The 22,485-nt window shown below is 43.4% G+C and overlaps 1 protein-coding gene across 1 annotated transcript in view; it reads left to right on the forward strand.

Moving 5' to 3' along the window:
- The window catches only part of dgt5 (dim gamma-tubulin 5), a 75,721-nt gene that overhangs the window by 30,915 nt on the left and 22,321 nt on the right, over nucleotides 1-22,485 (forward strand). Inside the window, exons 3-4 of the mRNA XM_067774639.1 lie at nucleotides 17,104-17,248; nucleotides 17,319-17,570. Of these exons, the coding sequence (XP_067630740.1) occupies nucleotides 17,104-17,248; nucleotides 17,319-17,570 (397 nt within the window). The remainder of the gene's footprint in view (nucleotides 1-17,103; nucleotides 17,249-17,318; nucleotides 17,571-22,485) is intronic.

Genomic DNA, 22,485 nt, shown 5'->3' on the forward strand with positions numbered 1-22,485 from the left:
ATTGGACCAAGAACTGAGCCTTGGGGAACGCCCAGATTAACAAGATGTAAGCTACTGTAGCTACATTCTACTTTAACTTTTCGTGTTCTGCCCGGTAAATACGATTTAAGCCACTTATGCATAACACCGCGGAATCCTGCACTATATAGTTTATCCAATAGTACACCCCTATCGACCATATCAAAAGCTTTTGTTATGTCCACAAAGATACCAGCGCAACTTCTTTTCTCATCCAGAACTTTGTATACGTTGGTGCAAAAATCCAGTAGAGCGTCTTCTGTTGATAGGCCAGAACGAAAGCCAAACTACATGGAGCTAAAAAAGCTCGCTTTATATAGAAAATTAACAATTCTGGTTTAACAGCCTTTTCAAAAACTTTAGATATGGCCGAGAGCAGTGAAATAGGTCTGTAATTATTAACATCTTTTTTATCCCCTTTCTTCAAGATCGGAATTACAATCGCACATTTCAAGCCATCGGGGAAAAATACCCTGAGTAATGCTGGTGTTGAATAAGTATATCAGTATATCAACCACATTGAAGTATATATTTTTTAAAATTAAATTGGAAATACCATCCTCACCGCATGAACTAGAGTTTTTTAAGGTTTTTATAATGCTTATAATTTCGAAACCTGTGATAGGGTAGAAAAAGAAGATATTTCGAGAATCTTGGCCCGATGGTAAATGGGTCGCAATATACATACATACTCTTGTCAGTGTGTCTCGTGTAAGGGATGTTTGTATCGGACAGGTTGTTTTGGGCTAGATCCCAAAACCAGACGTCCACGTAACTTCTATAAATCTTTTGTGGCTCCTTGCTGTTCACGCCCTAGGGCTTCCCGTAGTCTACGCCTTAGCGCCCCCACACGTATGGTAGGAAGCTGTCACAGTTCGCCGGATATATCAATCGGGGGCGCAGAACTCGTAAACTGGGTCAACTGGAAGCCGATGGTAACATTGGCATCCGACCACCTGCCTATACTTATTTCGCTCGAGCGTACCGCCGACTTCATCGTCACAGAAAAACGCACTTTCATAAACTTTAAAAAAGTAAAGTGGGACGAATACAAATCCTTTACAGACAACCGCTTTGCTGCCCTCCCTATCCCGACTGATGATCGCAAAGGGGAGCGTACTTTCCGCAAGGTCATTGAATCCGCCTAGGCTCGCTTCATTCCCGCCGGTAGAATTCCCGAAATTTGGCCCCACTTTCCGGCGGAGGCCGCAAGTTTAGCGAGAGAACGTGACCTTATAAGACAGCTCGATCCTGGCGACCCCCATATAAGGGATATCAGATTGCTTGTGGATGAACACAAGCGGACGAAATGGGAGGAGCACCTAAGCGGTTGTAACGTCTCTGCCGGTATAGGTTAATTTTGGGTCACCGTAAAGTCCCTATCGAATCCGTTTCTATCGCCTTTGGCGATGAAGTGCTGTCGGATGCGAAAAAATGCGCGAGCGCTTTCTGCCGACAATATATAATGCATTCTACGGTCGACAAAGATAGACGGAGGGCCAACAGACACGCACATAAACATAAATTCAGCGCGTCGCCAATTACCATCAGCGCCAAAGAGGTTGAAGATGCCATCGCTCATGCTAAACCATCCAAAGCAGTGGGCCCAGACGACATAGCCATGCCGATGCTTAAAAGCCTAGGGAAAGAGGGTTTCAAATATTTAGCACATGTCTTCAACCTGTCTCTTTCCACCTTTGTCATACCCGAAAAGTGGAAAATGGCCACCTTGGTCCCGCTACTAAACCAGCTAACATAGGAGAGTCATATCGCCCGATATCTCTCCTATCGCCTGTAGCCAAGACGCTTGAAGCGATTTTGCTCCCCTACTTCAAAGCAAATTTGCAGCTAGCCTATCATCAGCATGGCTTCAGAAAACTCCATAGCACCATCACCGCGCTAAATGCCATCAACCAAGATAAACTGCGGTTTAAATCAAAACCCTCACCATAGACATAGTACTCGTTGCGCTAGACCTATCAAAAGCTTTTGATACGGTCAACCATGGCACGTTACTGCAAGACTTGGAAGGGTCTACCCTTCCCCCATGTCTTAAAAGGTGGACCGCAAATTATCTGGGTGGTCGGCATGCATCGGTGCCATTTGGAAATGAAGCATCAAAACCAAGAAGAATTAAACAAGGGGCGCCGCAGGGCGGTGTCCTATCCCCACTTTTGTTTAATTTCTACATATCAAACTACCTTCGCTACCAGAAGGAGTTACTATCGTTTCCTACGCCGATGACTGCACAATAATGGGCACAGGCCCAGGCCCACAGATCGATGAGCTTTGCAACAGAATAAACGGCTACCTCCCTGATCTCTCCAGTTTTTTCGCCTCGAAACCTGGCATTATCACCGACTAAATCCTCCGCGACCTTATTTACAACGTGGACGTCCCAAATATCGACCATTTTGACCCGCTCCCCCCAGCGGGTAAGGGGGTCAGAATATACCCGCGGTAGGTATGCCTGTCCTAAGAGGTGACTAAAATACCAGATTCAAGGGGTGTGTAGCGCAACCCTTCAGGTTGCCAGCGCAATATATAGCTTCCCCAAACCCAATTGTCAACCTCACCTATCCGCGGCGAATCCTGTTTCACTAACAGACGAGGCTCTGGTGACCCCAAGCTCCTCATGGAACTTGGGGGTGGGCAGGGGGGTTGATGGCCTGAAGGTTTAATGTGGCCACATAAATTTCCGTTCCCGAGATGGTCGGGCTAGCACCTTAATGGTGTTGTGGCACCGGAGCGTACCGGATCTGTATCCGGCAAAGGACCATCACATCGATCACTCCCCAAAGCCTTCGGGGAGCAACCTTATCGCTACAACAACAAAAACAACATGGCACTACGCTACCGACTGTCCTACACCCCAAAATCTTGGGTGTGACGTTTGATCAGGATCTACATTTTGGTGAGCATGCAACCGCAATTGTACCGAAAATCCAGAACCGTAATAAAATCCTCAAATCCCTTGCTGGCAGTACTTGGGGAAAAGACAAAGAAACGCTCATTACCACATACAAACCAATTGGTCAGCCGATTGCATGCTACGCGTCCCCTATATAGTCGCCAAGCCTAAAAATTACCCACTGGAAGAAGCCACAGGCCTGCCAAAATACTGCTCTCAGAATCGCCACGGGCTGTCTTCTTATGTTCCCAAAACACCATCTACATAAAGAGGCGAGAATACTCCCCATCAGGGAGAGAAATGAGATGCTAACCAAACAGTTCCTGTTGAATACCCAGAAACCTGGGCATCCCAACAGACATCTGATTGATGAGCCAACACCGCCTAGGGGCTTAAGGAGTCATCTCCGTAAGCATTATGAAGAAATACGGCACCTGAGAACTCAGCCGTATGAAGCAAAAAAACACAATCAGGTCCTCAGTGCACTCCACAAACAGGCGGCGGACCTTTATGCCAGGAATTGCCCGGTGAATCCAGTACTCAAAGAACAGTACCCAAAACTTGCGGAAGAGGAACGCATACTCCCCAGGGAAACGCGAGTCACTCTAGCTCAACTTCGTTCTGGATACTGTAACAGGTTAAACTCTTACCTATCCAGAATCAACCCCGACATACAAAATGTTTGCCCCACTTGCAATGTGTCCCCACATGACACCAACCATCTCTTTAATTGTAATGTGGAACCAACGCCTCTAACACCCCTTTCATTATGGTCCACCCCTGTTGAAACAGCAAGTTTTCTTGGACTCCCGTTAGAGGATATTGATGACAATTTGTGATCGGTCACACCTATTGGTTGGGGCGAATGACTGCTGCAACAACAACAACAACAACAGCTAATCACTGGAACTCAAAAGTGGAAAGAAATTTTATATAGAATTTTGTACACTATTTTATTTTTGGGTGAAAGAGGCCTAGCTTTCAAAGGCGAAAGTATATATCTTGGTGAACGAAACGATGGACATTTTTTGGGCATCTAAGATCTCATAAGCCATTATGATCTGATACTTAGAGATCATTTGGAGAAAGTTAGGATTTCACAACGGAAGCGCAAACGTTTACAAGTTCACTATCTTTCCCCAGACATTCAGAACGAGTTTATAGAAATTTGTGCAAAGCACGTGAGGAAAACTATATTAGATCAAGGCTAGAAAGCCAAGTATTTTGCTATTATCGTTGATGCTATGCCTGATGCTAGTCACGTTGACTACGTTAATTTTGCGCTAACTCCATATCAATTCGATAGCAACAAATTTTACAATTCAAGAACGGTTTTTGGCTTTCGTGAATTGTAACCAAAAAACTGGTCAGAAAATCGCTGATCTAATTTGCCATACTCTAGGTAAACATGAAATCCCATTAAAAGATTGTCGTGCACAAGGGTACGATAACGGCGCCAATATGAAAGGAGCTTACAGCGGAGCACTACGTCACATTCTCGATAAAAACTCGAATGCTGATTACTGGCATTGTGCAACTCACAGTCCCAATTTATGTGGTGTTGATGCTGCAGAATGTTGCACGGCTGCAATTACTTTCTTCGGAGTTGTACAAAAATGTTTTAATATTTTCAGCAGCACTCCACAACGATGGGACATCCTCATAGAAATGTAACGAGCTCTCTTCATAGTCTTTCAGCCAAAAGCCAAATTTGACTGCGCAAGCATACGGCGATGTTACCGGCATTCTCAAATATATCAACAAGTTCGAATGCATCTTGCTGTCCTCAATTTGGTTCAAAATACTGACTACCATTAATGAAAGAAACGTGTTCCTCAAAGCTAGAGATGTCACCATAGATGATGAGGTCCGACATATAGATTAGAGATATACGCCGCCGCCGCCGCCGCCGATTTTGGTCTTTTTTCGCACGCCGTCACCGAATGTCAAAAATATCGACGTGGCGGCGGCGTCCGTTTTTAAATTGTCCTCAAGTTGTAAAAAAAAGCAAATTACCCAAAAAGGGTGCCGATTTTTTTTTTTAATTTTATATTGCGATTGGCTGAAAGAATACGCGAAACCAGAAACGCAAAATCCTTTAGTAGGTTCTAGGGGCATAAACACTCCTTTGAAATGATTCTTACCTCATACTTAAGTCGAGAATATACATATGTACGTATGAGAAGGGTTTGAAAAATCACTTGGTCTTACATTCAAACATCTGTTGTTTTTTTATGAAACTATACAATAGCGTCTGAAATATAAATTTTGATTTTCACTCTTCATCCTTCAACACCCAAGTCTCTCGGTTTGACATTTCTTAAAGTTGGCGGCCCTATCCAAAACTAGTCCCTTGGAGTGAATCACATTGATTATAGCCTATAAACCAAGTTTAAATATCACCTACACGGAAGTTTTATGTTAAACAGCCATTGCCTTTGAACAGCTTTCATTTTCGCTCTTTGTCTGACACTCATCTTCATAGCGCTTCATCAACACCTTCTAACATGCATAGAACATCACTAAATATTAATGAGATAAATTCTGCTCCTGTGTCTAAAGCGGTGGTCAACAGCATTGGTCGGGCTAAAGCCAGTACCTATGCTTCTTGTTTAGTTAATAATAATAATAACAATGACACTCACAACAAAACCACAAACAATACTACATCAAAAACCAATAACACAAAGTATGATGTTGAGTCACAGTATGTTGATGAGGGTAATAAAGGCAAACGTACAGGTGTTAGCACACGTCGTAAGAAGTCGACCACAGTGGTTTCGTCAGCTGCATCTACGTCAACTTCTGCATCTACATCAACTTCAACATCAATTTATGCTTCGACAGTGGGCTGATCACCTGCGTCTACGTCAACTTCTGCATCTACATCAACATTTATTTCTTCTTCGACAGTTTCCGTGGCGCAACCTGTTGGTCCTAGGGAGGTGACTGCCGTTCCGCCTCGCAGATCAATTTTTGTTTCTCGGTTGCATGCTTCATTGACTGTCGACGATATTTCAAATTATATATGCTCTAAACTTAATATTAATAATTCTAGTGTAGAAGTTTTCAAATTTAACTTTAAATATGAAAGGGAAATTTCATCTTTTAAAATAACTGTGCCACACCTTTATGTTGATAGTGTTCTTGACAGTTCTTTTTGGCCGGAGCATTCTGTGGTGCATTTGTACAAGAAAAATACCAATATAGTGCCAAAAAACTCTATGACCTTCACCGCGGGTACAGCAAACAAGTAGTCACCGACTCACTCTCTATAGTCGTTCAATACCAAAATGTTCGTGGTTTACGATCTAAATTAAATACCTTTTTTCTTAACAGTTTCGCTTTTACAGCGCAGGTTGTTGCTGTCACCGAGACCTGGTTAAAACCTGACAATTTTAACGCTGAGCTTTTTTCAAGTAACTACGTCGTTTACCGGCGTGATCGTATATCTAGAGCAGGCGGTGTTCTTATTGCTGTGGACTCAAGCCTTTCATCCGAGTTGCTGTTGTCGGACAACGCATTTGATATTGAGTTTATAGCAGTAAAGATTTCACTGCGATGTTTTAGCTTATATATTTGTTGCTCATATATTCCGCCCCGGTCGGATATGTATGTTTACAATTGCCATAATTTAGCTATTCGAAACTTGTACTCTCAGTTGCGAGACAAATATCGCTTAGTCGTTCTTGGTGATTTCAGCTTATCATCGGTAAATTGGATTAGCTTGAGCGACTCAAACACGTTGACTCCCACCTGTCAGCATGATTTCGTTAAGAATATTTGAGATACATCTCTCGTACAGATCAACAATGTTTTAAATTGTAAAAACAAGATTCTTTACCTCTTATTTGTGGATGAATCAGTGGGTATTGCTCTCAATCATATTTCTCCTTTATCTTTTCCAGAAGATCCCTTACATCCTACGCTTGAAATAGCAATTGATATTGTTCAGCCTCCTAAGGAGATGTGCTTTACAAAATTAAAATCTCGGTCCCGCTCAAGATGTTTTTATAAGGCGGACTTCATAAAGCTCAATGAATTGATTGCTACTCATGACTGGTCAGATCTTTATTCGAGTAATGACGTCGACTCAGCGACTTCATTATTTTACGGTATTCTTGATGGCTTCTTTGATGTGTTAGTGCTGGAAGAAGTAAACCACCTTGGTTCACAAGACAACTTATAAGACTCAATAATGTTAAATCTAGGCTTTATAAACGTTTCAAGAGATCAGGATCTTCTGCCGATTTTTCTAAATATTCGGTTGCTCGTTGCAACTTTCATTGTCTAAACCAACAATGTTATAAGTTGTACTTAAGCAGTTGCAAATTTCAATTTTTAAACAATCCGAAAAGATTTTACAGTTTGGTTAATTCCAAGAGGAAAACATCTGGTTTTCCAGCTACCTTTTCTTTTGGTTGCAAGAATGCTAGTTCTGATAATGATATTGCGGAATTATTTGCAGAATTTTTCAAGTCGACCTACTCATCTGAACGTTTTCAACCCGGTCAACACTCCTACAACTTGAAAGTTTTAATTGCATTCCTAATCCAGTAATTTATAAGAATACTGTTCTTCAGAGCCTTCTCGGTTTGAAACCGATTTTTTCTCCGGGTACAGATGGTGTTCCTAGTTGTGTACTCAAATACTGTGCAGTTAACTTATCTGAGCCGATACATAAATTATTCCAATTATCTGTGGAATCTGCCACTTTTCCATTGATTTGGAAGAAATCATTTATTATACCTTTGCACAAAAAAGGTAGTAGGTCTACTATCGAGAACTATAGAGGTATAGCTAAGCTTTCAGCTATTCCCAAAACATTTGAGCGAATAATTACATGTCAAATTCAACACATGTGTAGCTCCATATTATCGCCCTGCCAGCATGGTTTTGTGCCGCGTAGATCAACTACTACCAACTTGCTAGAGTTTACTTCTTTTGTAATGGATGGATTTTTAAACAATAGGCAAACGGATGTGATCTATACCGACTTCAGTAAAGCGTTTGATTCTGTCAATCATGAGCTTTTAGTTTACAAACTTGATTTACTTGGATTTCCGAAGCATTTACTTGCATGGCTCGAAAGCTATCTCGCGAATCGGACTCAACAAGTTTTGTTTAAAAATAGTTGTTGTTGTTGTTGTAGCAGTGCTTCGCCCCACCTAACAGCCGCGACCGATCACAAATTGCCATCAATATCCTCTAACGGGAGTCCAAGGAAACTTGCTGTTTCAACAGGGTTGGACCATAAGGAAAGGGGTGTTAGAGGCGTTGGTTCCACAATTACAATTAAAGAGATGGTTGGTGTCATGTGGGGACACATTGCAAGCGGGGCATACATTTTGTATGTCGGGGTTGATTCTGGATAGGTAAGAGTTTAACCTGTTACAGTATCCAGAACGAAGTTGAGCAAGAGTGACACGCGTTTCCCTGGGGAGTATGCGTTCCTCTTCCGCGAGTTTTGCATACTTTTCTTTGAGTACTGGATTCACCGGGCAATTCCCGGCATAAAGGTTCGACGCCTGTTTGTGGAGTTCACCAAAGACCTGCTTGTGTTTTTTCGCTTCATACGGCTGGGTTCTCAGGTGCCGTATTTCCTCAAAATGCTTACGGAGATGACTCCTTAAGCCCCTAGGCGGTGCTGGTTCATCAATCAGATGTCTGTTGGGATGCTCAGGTTTCTGGGTATTCAACAGGAACTGTTTGGTCAGCATCTCATTTCTCTCCCTGATGGGGAGTATTCTCGCCTCATTATGCAGATGGTGTTCTGGGGACATAAGAAGACAGCCCGTGGCGGTTCTGAGAGCAGTATTTTGGCAGGCCTGCAGCTTCTTCCAGTGAGTAATTTTTAGGCTTGTCGACCATATGGGTGGCGCCTAGCACGTAATCGGCTGGCTAATTGCTTTGTATGTAGTCATGAGCGTTTCTTTATCTTTTCCCCAGGTACTGCCAGCGAGGGATTTGAGGATTTTGTTTCGGCTCTGAATTCTCGGAACAATTGCGGCTGCGTGCTCACCAAAATGTAGATCCTGATCAAACGTCACACCCAAGATTTTGGGGTGTAGGACAGTCGGTAGCGTAGTGCCATCGACGTGGATGTTCAAAATGGTCGACATTTGGGACGTCCATGTTGTAAATAAGGTCGCGGAGGATTTAGTCGGTGATAATGCCAGGTTTCGCTTGGCGAAAAAACTGGAGAGATCAGGGAGGTAGCCGTTTATTTTATTGCATAGCTCATCGATCTTTGGGCCTGGACCTGTGGCCATTATTGTGCAATCATCGGCGTAGGAAACGATTGTGACTCCTTCCCGTGGTGAAGGTGGCTTAGATATGTAGAAATTAAACAAAAATGGGGATAGGACACCACCCTGTGGCACCCCTTGTTTAATTCTCCTTGGTTGTGATGTTTCGTTTCTAAATTGCTCCGATGCCTGCCGACCACCCAGATAATTTGCGGTCCACCTTTTAAGACATGGGGGAAGGGTAGACCCTTCCAGGTCTAGGGATAGGTCTAGCGCTACGAGTACTGTTCCATGGTGGGGTATTGATTTAAACCGCAATTTATCTGGGTGCTAATGGCATTTAGCGCGGTGGTAGTGCTATGGAGTTTTCTGAAGCCATGCTGATGAGAGGTTAGCTGCAAATTTGCTTGGAAATAAGGGAGCAAAATGGCTTCAAGCGTTTTTGCTACTGGCGATAGGAGATATATCGGACGATACGACTGTCCTATGTTAGCTGGTTTCCCAGGCTTTAGTAGCGGGACCACCTTGGCCATTTTCCATTTCTCGGGTATGACAAAGGTGGAAAGAGACAGGTTGAAGACATGCGCTAAATATTTGAAACCCTCTTTCCCTAGGCTTTTGAGAATCGACATGGCTATTCCGTCTGGGCCCACTGCTTTGGATGGTTTAGCGCGACCAATGGCGTCCTCAACCTCTTTAGCGGTGATGGTGATTGGTGACGCGCTGAATTTGTGTTTATGTGCGTGTCTGTTGGCCCTCCTATATTTGTCGACCGTAGAATGCATTATATATTGTCGGCAGAAAGCGCTCGCGCATTTTTTCGCATCCGACAGCACTTTGTCGCCAAAGGCGATGGAAACTTTGTCTTTGTGCTTAATCGGATTCGATAGGGACTTTACGGTGGACCAAAGTGTACCCACACCGGTAGAGAGGCTACAACCTCTTAGGTGCTCCTCCCATTTCGCCCGCTTGTATTCATCCACAAGCAATCTGATGCGTTTCTTTATATCTCTTATTTGGGGGTCACCTGGATCAAGCTGTCTTATAAGGTCACGTTCTCTCGCTAAGTTTGCGGCCTCCGCCGGGAAGTGGGGCCGGATTTCGGGAATTCTCCCGGCGGGAATGAAATGTGCCGAGGCGGATTCAATGACCTTGCGGAAGGCACGGTCCCCTTGGCGGGCATCAGTCGGGATAGGGAGGGCAGCAAAGAGGTTGTCTGTAAAAGATTTATATTCCTCCCACTTTCCTTTTTAGAAGTTTATGAAAGTGCGTCTTTCGGTGACGATGAAGCCGGCGGTACGCTCGAGCGAAATAAGTATAGGCAGGTGGTCGGATGGCAATGTTACCATCGGCTGCCAGTTGACGCAGTTTACGACTTCTGCGCTCACGATTGAGATATCTGGCGAACTGTGACAGCTTCCTACCATACGTGTGGGGCGTCTCCGTTTATTGTGCAGAACGTCGTTTCTTCTATTTGATCCGCCACATCTCACCCCTACTGTCCGCCCGCAAATTTGAATGCCATAGATCGTGATGGGCATTGAAATCGCCTAAGATAATGCGATTGTTGCCAGTGAGTAAGGCCCTGAAATTAGGGCGGTATCCACTGGGGCAACAGGTGGCAGGAGGGATATAGATGTTGATGATTTCTAGGTTTGCATCGCCTGACCGGACAGATAGGCCTTGACGTTCTAAGACATTGTCCCTGCGGTTAATTCCAGGATCAAATATATAATATTGCACAGAGTGGTGTATGATAAACGCGAGGCAGCCTCCATTTCCGCTCTCGCGGTCTTTTCTGTGGACATTATACCCAGAGCAGGTCTGCAATGCAGATCTTGCTGTGAGTTTAGTCTCTTGAATCGCAGCAATGCGGATGTTGTGCCGCTTCATGAAATCGACTATCTCCGTAATCTTCCCAGTTAGTCCATTACAGTTTAACTGCTGAATTCTGAAGTGCATAAGGGGAGACGCCGCCACTCTGGGGGTAAGTGACGGGTGACTACGCCTGGGTTGTGGAAGGCCAGGACGCAATTGCTGTTGTGGCCCTGGGACTGGGCGTCCTTGGGCAAGCATTGGGGTATCCGGATGATTTGGGTTTGCGACTTGGCAACATGGCGCGATGAAACCCATCGGGGGGTTGCCGTCGCGGAGACCAGAACATCTAGGAATGTGGCACCACCCAAGGCAGGAGCTGCATTGGGCGGATGTCGCAAACATATATATTCTGTGCTGGCAAACGGTGCAAACGGAGGTAGGGACCAAGAGTATGTTTCCCTGACCTACACGATTGCTGCCGGAAAAGAGGGGGGGGGGGGAAGACGGGGGCTGGAGCTGATGCTCAGCATTGCTACCGACTCTATTAATAAGATAGTAGTTATGAGTGGTAGCAGCTGTTTGAGTTGTTGGAGCCGTGGGGCGCGAACAGCAGCGGAGGGGGGGGGGGGGAGGCGTGGGCTGGGGCTGATGCTCAGCATTGCTACCGACTCTATTAATAAGATAGTAGTTATGAGTGGTAGCAGCTGTTTGAGTTGTTGGCGCCGTGGGGCGCGAGCAGCAGCGGGTACTTGTTGTGGCTTGCTGAGCAGCGGGGCTGCTGGAAGGTAGTGGGGGGGGGGGGCGCTTAGGCGTAGACTACGGGACGCCCTTGGGCGTGAACAGCAAGGAGCCACAAAAGATGTATAAAAGTTACGTGGACGTCGGGTTTTGGGATCAAGCCCAGAACAACCTGTACGATGCAACCATCCCTTACACGAGGCACACTGAACAGAGTATGACCGTCCTAAAAAGATTATTTTCCGGCAGATGCAGCAAAACCATTTCTCAGGACCGAGGTCAGGAGACGGACCCGGATTGGATTCGATACCTTCCCGGAGCAAGAGAATATGGAGCAGTCCTGCTGCAAGGAGTTGCTGGGAGGATGACAATTTCTGGGAGGGACGCAACAAATTAAATGGGGTTACACTGAAATGACAGTCCTTGGTCGGGAAAAATCCCAAGTCGCTCCGGTACATAGAACCGACTGCCTTGTGAAGCGTTTTTAATAAAAATAGTCTTTCTAGGTTGTTTGATGTAACGTCTGGTGTGCCTCAGGGTAGTCATTTGGGTCCGTTACTTTTTACCTTGTTTATAAATGACTTACCACAAACTCTCATACATTCCCGAACTCTTATGCATGCGGATGATGTTAAACTTTGTTACTCATACTTGCCTTCAGAGTCTTCCTGTGTGGAGTTTCTTCAGGAAGACTTGGACTCATTTCAATGCTGGTTTACTGCAAATTTACTAGTTTTGAATTGCTCGAAGTGCAAACTAATGACATTTCACCGAGTGAAGCCAAGTTTGACATCGTATACGTTAAACAGCTCTCCTTTGGAGCGTATATCTGTCGTAAGTGATCTAGGCGTTCTTTTTGATCCTAAACTGACTTTTAATACGTATATTTCATCAATACTTGCTTTTGTGAAGCGATGGGCTAAGAAGTTTAATGATCCGTATCTGACTAAGACCCTCTACACATCGTTGGTACGACCAATCTTAGAGTATTGTTCGTGTGTCTGGTGCCCAGGGTATCAAAACTTTATAAAGCGTATTGAGTCAGTACAGAAGCAATTCATTATATTTGCACTACGTTGTCTTAACTGGGTTTCTAGTGTGCATTTACCACCATATAGAAATAGGCTTCTCATTATAAATCTGCCAACTTTAGAAAATCGAAGAACTTTACTCGGGGTAATGTTTATTCACAAGCTTATGGGCGAGATCGACTCATCTGATCTTGTTAGTCGACTAAATTTTGCTGTTCCTGGTAGAACGTCCAGGCACTTTGTGCCTTTTTATTTACCACTTTGCCAGCAAAATTTTGCCAAAAATAATTCACTGCGAAGCTGGTGCTCGCACTACAACAACTTGTATAACTGCATCAGTTTTGAATGTTCGTTTTCCGAGTTACATAATTCAATACTGTCACGTCTGGCCTGATATTTTGTATTTTCTATCATATGTATGGTTGAATGTAATTATTTTTAATTGTAACATTAATTTTATGTTTTATATATCTTAGTAGTCGACCGCATTGTGTCTGTGTCGACTTCAATCCAAATAACAAAAAAAATATATTTACCAGGTGAGGCTTTGGTCCTTCGCAAGAATACTCAAAGTGGTGAAGTAAAAGCTTTCCCAAGACAGTCGAACTAATGACCGTGTGTGCTACTACCCTAACGTAGTGGACAGTCCAACTAGGCTGAAAACTGAAGCAACGCGGTCATCCATAATGAGCTCTTATATCATAAGGCCGGAAAACAGCAGTTAACTTTCATTCTAAAATATCGTTTTGATTTAAGGAAGACTATTGAAATCAATGTTGTGAACACAAACGTATGCAAACTTTGCTCTACATTTTAAAAATTTTATCCAGGGTGTTTGTAAAATTTTAATTATGTAGATGCGCCGAGGATTATACGATTTTCACCCGTGAGTTACGCAATGACATCCACTTAGACTGCTTATCATTTCGAGGGCGGCATCCTTGGCCGAATATTCACTCCCTAACGTTTCAAGGTGTTTCTCTGGTGTAGCTCGGCAGCATAGCGTGACAAAAGCATCCGTTGGAATGTCTTCGGAGCTACAGCTAGAGTTTCTAGGAAAGTGCCGTCGACGAAAGTATGATTTCGAAGTCGCAGTCCTATAGCTTATGTGCTGGCATATGGTGTGAAGGTCAGGAGGCCTGGTAGCGACTGGTGGTCGGGATTGCTACTGTTCGCACATCGGGAATTGTAGCTCTTAATCATCGGGGATTGTAGCTCGAAAAAACTGGATGCGCCCTGTGCCACGTGCAATTACTGGCATATGCTGATGACATTGATATCATCGGCCTAAATACCCGCGCTGTTAGTTCTGCTTTCTCCAAACTGGAAAAAGAAGCGGTAAAGATGGGTTTGATGGTGAATGAGGACAAAACGAAGTACCTGCTGTCATCGAGCAAAGAGTCAGCGCATATTCGCCTTGGCAACCACGCTAATGTTGGCAGCCATAATTTCGAAATAGTAAAAGACTTCGTTTATTTGGGAACCAGCATCAACACTAGCAACAACATCAGCACTGAAATCCAGCGAAGAATCAATCTTGCCAATAAATGCTACTTTGGACTAGGTAGGCAATTGAAAAGTAAAGTCCTCTCTCGGCGAACGAAAATCATACTCTACAAGTCACTTATCGTACCCGTCCTGCTATAAGGGGCAGAAGCATGGACCAAGACAACAGCAGGTGAAGCGGCTTTGGGAGTGTTCGAGAGAAAAGTTCTTCGAAAGATTTATGGACCTCTACGCGTTGGCGATGGCGAGTACCGAAGAAGATATATTGATGAGCTGTACGAGCTATACGCAGACATCAACATAGTCCAGCGAATTAAAACGCAGAGGCTGCGCTGGCTAGGCCATGTTATACGAATGAAAGATGATGCTCCGGTCAAGAAAGTGTTTCTATCGGAACCCGACTATGGAAGCAGAGATAGAGGGCGGCCCCACTCCGTTGGAAGGACCAGGTGGAAAACGATTTAAACTCCCTTGGTGTGACCAATTGGCGCCGGTTGGCGGAGCGAAGAAGCGACTGGCGCGCCTTGTTGGACGGCCATAACCGTTTAGACGGTTAAGCGCCAATTAAGTAAGTAAGTAAGCTCTGTGCCACGAGAGTCATGAGTATTAATAGACCATTAATAGTAACCGTAAGTCGCATTTGTGCGTGACCGCCAAGAAGCGACAAATGATTTAAAGAAATTGTGTGTGCGCGACGATTATTAGGAGTTAATGCCAGGTGAAACTACGCTTTGCATGAGATATACAGACAAAAGTGTGACCATTTTATGTATGTCTATTTCTTTTCAGCAGTACCAATTCCAAAGACCGGGGTTAGTTTCGGAGTCTCTATGGAGTAAGTGAACGATGGACAATCCATCCGCAAGGAGCTACTCCTGAAAATTTTTGAACAATCTGCGAGATTTTGAGGCAAAACCCCGGATATTTCAGAAAAGGCCAAGACGTTGATTTCCTTAAATACATACAAACAAAACCTTTCCTAAATATTATTTTTTTAAATAGAAAAATCAAGATTTTTAAAGTAAGTACACCGGCATCCGCCGGCGCGCCGCCCGCGCCGGCGCTGCCGGTTTATAATAGAACCTACGCCGCCGATAAAGTGATCGGCGTAAACCTCTAATATAGATACCTTATTAGCTGATTTGAAGCTGATCAGTAACCAAAGCGAAAAAATTTTAAACGAATGCAAAATAGTTGCTATTCAATTGAACATCTCGCCAAAGTTTCCGGACATTCGAAAGAGAAAACCCAAAAGATGTTCTGAAGATAATTTAAATGAGACGATTACGGATGATCCGGAGTCTGATTTTAAAAACAATACATTCTTAGTAATCGTCGATTCGGTAATCACTGGCATTACTGAACGATTTACAGCTATGAGAAATTTGAACGAGACGTTTTCCTTTTTGTGGCAATTTGAAGACATGGATGAAACTACGGTTCGGGCGAGCGCAGCAAAATTTGTCGAAAAATACAAGTCGGACATTTCTCAAAGCTTAGAATGCGAAATAATTCACTTGAAACACATTTACGAAGCAAATTTTGATAAAGGTCTGTCACCGTTGGAATTGCTAAATGCCATCTATGTTCAAAATCTGTATACAATTTTCCCCAATATTTGTGTTGCTTTACGTATCTTTTGCACCATACCTGTGACTGTAGCTAGTGCAGAAGGTTCCTTCATCGTCCTTTCAAGAATCAAAAACTTTAATAGATCGTGTTCATCTCAAGAGCGAGTTTCAGGACTTGCCATGCTTTGTGTTGAATCCGTTTTGGTAAGGCAGTTAAATTTTGATATTATGTATTATAAAAATTTTGCAGCGAAAAAAGCAAGAAAAGCCACTCTTTGATATCCGAATCTTCTATATTGAATAACTAAAATTTATAATCATCATTATATTTATCAGAAATGTACTAAAATGTTACCAAATAACTAGAAAAGATTATTTGAAACAATATGTGGCTTTTAAAAGAGAATTTTATTTCTACGTTATACTGTTTTCACACAGAAACTTAATGATCTCATTTCACCTTCTAATGAAATCGTAAATTTTTTGCTTTCACACAGAAGTAACTGCCCGATTAGTATGAAGGATGAAATGTCAAACGAATAAAATGACAATGCTATATGACAGACAATCATGGCGGAACGATACAAGGTGGCAGCATGGTGACATACCTACAAACAAAACAATTCCATGTACTTGTAAATTCGATGGACAAATGTCAAAATCGTACTGCGCCGGTAGTTGATGTATCAAATCAAATAAAAAAGGTTATAATCAGCTGTTCGACGCGGCCACCTTGTATCGTTCCGCCATGCAGACAATGACATTTACTTTGACAAATGACATTTTTAAGCACTGAACCCACCAAAAACTAAGAAGCGGAACGCTGCCAACAGAGTTGCATTGTGCTTTTGACTTCATTAGGCATTCGATTAGCTACTAATGAAATAATTATAGATTCGAATTTTGTAGGGAAGATTGAGCTCAATAAGCGTCTTAATGTAGAAAACTGCCTTTGTTATTCAATAAGCCGTCTGTGTGAAAACAGTATTACAATAAAATAGTATAAACAGTAAATATTCTGGGTTAATTTTATTGTCAGCTCTTAGTCCAAAAATCATTTCGTTGATGTGGCAAACATTGTTTAGTCCCGGGCCCGGATATTCTCTATACGGCCCTGCCTCCATGACTCCAACCCGTACATCAAGAGATGTTTCATAAGATGATAACAGATTTATAGAGAGCCGTATGAAGCACTTGTGGGCAAAAGTTATTGCATTTTCACTTTTGCGACATCTTATTATATGATGCTTATAATTTTTCAGACTTCGGCAAGAAGCTATTTGCCTAAAGAAATGCAATCCTTTCTCAAAGTGCAAGAATTGCAAAAACACAAGGAAGATATAAAGATGCGTTTGGATGAATATAGGAAGGAGTATGAAACATTGGCAATTAATATTAAGACAAAAAGTAAGGTATACATAAATATATATATAGTTTTATATATATTAATAAATACTACTTTTCAACTCTTACGCAGACATTCAACATATAAGTCTACATAATAAATATAAAACACACAAATCTCGTGTTAGCTTATTAGAATTTAAATGTAATGCATTGGAGATGCAAATTAAACAAGAAGAAAAAAATAAGGAGTTAATAATTACAACAATGCCAGTGCGTTTAACAGCAAAAAATGCAAGCGAAAATTTGGCATTGGACGGTGTTAAACAGGCACTACGTGATCTTGATGTGTTTTATCTATTTTATATAAATCAAACAAGCAGTCGTAAGTCAATTTGTATATACATATAATATTTAGTTGAGTAGTAGCAACAACGATAGTTGGTTGTTATTGCAAAATGGGAATTGGCCACTTTACTTTTAAATGCATTCACGCATTTTTTGCAAACAGTTTTTAAAATTGTACATGATTCAATCACAAGAGGTTTGCTCCCAGATTGAATTGACATCCGTTAACTGTGTTTTTTCCTTGCGAATTTTCGTAAAATATTAGTAGTAGAAATTAGGGCTGTGAACTGCCTCCGGATTTTCAACTATCCGGATAAACCGGATATTCGAATAACGGATAGCTAAGCAAAAAATCCGGTTATCCGGATATCCGGATTCATAAATGGAAAATTCGGATACCCGCTGTCCGTCTACGTAAACGGAAAATCGAAAAATTATTCACAAAATATGTTTGTAGATTATTAAATTAACGTCAAAAATTAAAAAGCTACAATTTTACAAAGAAGTGAAAATAAGAACAGTGCTATTTGTTTATATTGTGAAAAAACGGTACAAAACAAAGGATCGACATCAAGTCTATGGAGCCACTATCGGGTTTTCCATCTTCAAGAGAATGTATGAACGCAAATGCTGTTCGGGGTTTGAGCCCTGACATAACCAGTCATCCATGCAGTGCACATACACTTCAATTGAGTCTTAATTTAGAAATGAAACTACCAGAATGTTGTGGAGTCATCCAAATGGTTTCAAAACTGGTGATGAGTTTCAATCATTCGAGTAAACGTATATATGGTCTCGAGAAACATTTAATACAAACTGAAAAGACAGTTAAAAAACTAATCCAAAGTTGCCAACTAGATGGAATTCAGTTCTTTTTATGTTGCCCTTATTACGAGGAAAGGGGACCGCCGACGCGCACCGTCACTATGTATCTCCCCAGAAGTAGTGACAAAGAATTCGCACTTAAACTGCTGAAGGCACAGAACACCTTCTTAAATGTTGGGATGTGGCGTATAATCAGCAGCAGTGCTGAGGAGGGGGGTTTGCGGGTAAACATGGCAATTGACGAGGCATCGTTCATTAAAATAAAGGAAGCTAGCTTCAAGGTGAACTACCGGTTCAGCTTCGTCCCGGTCAGACCTTGGAAGCAAAAAGCCCCAGCCAGTGTGGAACAACCCCACGTTCCAGGACAAGTCCAGAGCACTGGGGAGCAAAGCGAGGAGGTAGCAACAACATCCAGGCCAGCAACATCCAACCAGTGCCCAACCAGTGTCTCGTCAGCCACAGGGTCAACAACCGGGTTAATCACCGGTAAAGAGCATACGCAAGCTCCATCAACAGATGAGCTCCTGGAAGGTCTAAACTTAGAAGACCTAGGGTTGGAGGACAGAGGAGAGGAAAACCCGCGGCTGTCCGATGAGGACGAGCCGGTAAGGCTTCAGCACTGACCGGCCCATACACAAAGGTTGCCCAGATCAACCTGCACCATGCTATAGCTGCTTCGGCAGTAATAGCACGCAGGTTTGCCTCGGAAGATCTGGGCATAGCACTCATCCAAGAACCTTGGGTGTACAAAGGTCAGGTGAGAGGCTTAAAAGAGAGAAATAATAAGGTAATTTGGGATCTTTCTCAAGAAAGACCAAGAGCGTGTGTAGTGCTTAACAACTCCATTAACTATTTTTGCATTACAGAGTTTATGAGTCAAGACTCCGTAGCAGTTCAGGCGACGATGGTAATACAAGGAGAGTCAACAGACATCGTCTTCGCAGCGGCCTACTTTGCGGGAGACAACTACGAGGTCCCTCCAGAGGGTGTGAAGAAACTGACGGAATACTGCAGATGGGCAAAAATACCGTTGATCATGGGATGCGACGCGAACGCCCACCACGAGGTATGGAACAGTACAGACACCAATTCGAGGGGTGAGTCCGTTCTTGAATTTATTATTAGTAATGACCTAAGCATATACAACGTTGGGAATTCACCAACCTTCATCACTAGGTCTAGAGAAGAAGTCTGGACATAACCCTGGGTAACGATCTGGCTGATGAGATGGTCTCTGGATGGGCGGTTTCCTCTGAACCCTCAATGTCGGACCAACTTATTATCCAGTTCGTCATCATTATTGAAGCGTTTAACTCTAGCTGTCGAGAATCCAAAGGCCCAGGAAATAAAACCCCCTGGTGGTCGAGGAAACTCTCGGAAACGAGGAAAACCGTGCGCAAACTCTTTAACCAAGCGAGGCGCACGGGAAACTGGGAGCAATACACAGCGAATCTAACAGCATATAACAAAGAGATTAGAAAAGCTAAAAGAAAGAGCTTCAGGAAATTTTGCGAGGGTATTTCGGAGGTTCCAGAGGCGGCAAGGCTCCACAAAGCCCTAGCCAAGGACCAAAGGGAGACACGACTATCAATTAAGCTCCCTGATGGAACCTACTCAAGGACTGAGGAAGAAAGAGCACGTGCCCTGCTTGCAGCTCATTTCCCGGACGCATCCTCGGATACCTCAACGGAGGAGGCTCGAGAAGGGAGACCAACACCCACAGATTGGAACCTCGCTAAAGAACTCTTCAACGATGGCACAGTTAAGTGGGCAGTAAAGTCTTTCCAGAGCTACAAATCTCCGGGAGTGGATGGTATATATCCAGCCTTTCTGCAGCAGGGCGAGGAATTGATCCCACACCTGGTCCGGATTATGAGGGATAGCCTCGCACTGGCATACATCCCGACGCTGTGGAGAAGAGCAAAAGTGGTCTTTATACCTAAGGTGGCTAAAAAGGACTACTCCAGTCCTAAGTCCTTTAGGCCTATAAGCCTGACATCCTTTGCTCTCAAAGCAATGGAGAAGATTGTAGACCATGAGATTAGATCAAAGGCTCTCGTTAGAGTGCCACTACATAAAGATCAGCATGCATACAGAACAGGCAGGTCGACAGAAACTGCACTGTATCAGCTGTCCACAGAAATCCAAGTGCGCTCGAGTGCGGGGAGATAACTCTATGCGCATTTGTGGACATAGAGGGGGCTTTCGACAACACGACACACGAAAGTGTGAATCGGGTACTCGAGAGAAGAGAGATACAGCGTCCAATCCGTATATGGATAAACGCCTGAAGAAACTGGAAGGGATTAGGCAAATCACAATGGATGGAGTACAGATGGAGTGCACGTCTGAGGTGAAATACTTGGGAGTCACGTTTGACTCTAAGCTCTTATGGAAGAAACACGTCGACAACACCATATCAAAGGCCACAAGAGCAATAATGGTGAGCAGACGTATTGCAGGAAGATCCTGGGGATGCAGCCCAAAGATCCTAAGATGGATGTACACTATGATAGTGAGACCTACCATAGTGTACGGAGCAGTTGCGTGGGCATCAAGAACAACCATGGTGACCGTACAAAAATCGCTCACGAAGCTTCAACGCTTAGCGTGTGTCTGCATTACGGGAGCCATGCGAACATGCCCGACGGCAGCAATAGAAGTGCTGCTTGAGTTAACGCCTCTACATATAATAATTGAGCAGGCAGCCAGGAGTACTTTAGTAAACATAGCTAAAGAGGGATGTGGAAGAGGCAAAGTGATACAGTCACGGAGCATGGCGAAGCTGCAGGAGCAGATTCCACTTATCCAACTTCCCAGAGATGATACGAGGAAGATAGTTAAGTTTGAGAAGCGCTTCAAAATAGAGCTGGGGAACAAATGTACGTGGGACACCTCCAGGATTGAAGCGCTTCACCAGGAACACACTATAATATGGTACACCGATGGCTCGAAGACACCGGAAGGCATAGGAGCGGGGATCTTCGGGCCCCGAACCAAAATATCCCTACCACTCGGAAAATATCCGAGCATCTTCCAGGCCGAAGTTGTTGCCATAAGCCGGTGTGCAGAGATAAATTTACAGCGGGGATATACCAACGAGAAAATCGTTATACTCAGCGACAGTCAGGCTGCACTCAAGGCATTAGCTTCGGTTGAGATTAAATCATCAACAGTCCTTGAGTGCGTGGAGAGGCTAAACAATCTAGAAGTCAACAACACCATCCGTCTGGCATGGGTACCTGGACACGGAGGAGTGGATGGTAACGAGCGAGCAGACGAGCTTGCCAAGTTGGCAGCGGCCGGAAAGCCAATAGGACCCGAGCCTATGGTGCCAATAGGGTCACAAACAATAAGGGAGGACTTTATACAAAAGGAGGCGTGCCTCAGAGAACAACACTGGCGCGAAAGTCCAGGACTTCGGCAGGCAAAGGCACTAATAGGAGGGTACAACTCGAAGCGATATAAGGCTATGATTAACCTCCCAAAAAGTAGCCTTAGGATTGTAACAGGTATACTCACAGGTCACTGTAGGCTAAAGAGACATATGCATAAATTGGGCATATCAGCTAGTAGCCTCTGTCGCTTCTGTGATGTCGAAGATGAGTCTGCAGAACACATCCTGAAGGAATGTGAGGCAGTCGCGAGACGAAGACTTAGAATCCTAGGATCATCCAAACTAGAAAATAGTCACATACACTCTCTGAAGCCGGGAACCATTCTGGATTTTCTCAGAGAACTCGGCTTGGATGAAGTGTTGTAAAGAGAATTGAGGGCACAATAGACCAATAGGTCGCAGTGCTTAACCTCACAACATCTATCTATCTATCTAAGATCTTCTATTGTTACAGTAATTGCTGATAGTTCAATTTTCAACAACAAGGCCTCTCAAAATATCGCAATTTCGGACAGTGACTGCAGTTGATGTTCTAATAGATTTACTCACCCCTTTCGAAATTGCGACAAATGTGCTTAGCAGTGACAGCGAGATTACATTTTCTAAAGTGAAGCATCTGAAATTTAAAATAAAAACTCATATGGAAAAAGTGGTAATAAAATTGGTACTGCTGATATGAAAATTTACCGTTTGGAATAATTTTTTTTTTAAATATGTTTTTAAATTTACT

Source organism: Eurosta solidaginis, chromosome 3, assembly GCF_040869045.1.
Source record: "Eurosta solidaginis isolate ZX-2024a chromosome 3, ASM4086904v1, whole genome shotgun sequence".
NCBI classification, from domain to species: domain Eukaryota; kingdom Metazoa; phylum Arthropoda; class Insecta; order Diptera; family Tephritidae; genus Eurosta; species Eurosta solidaginis.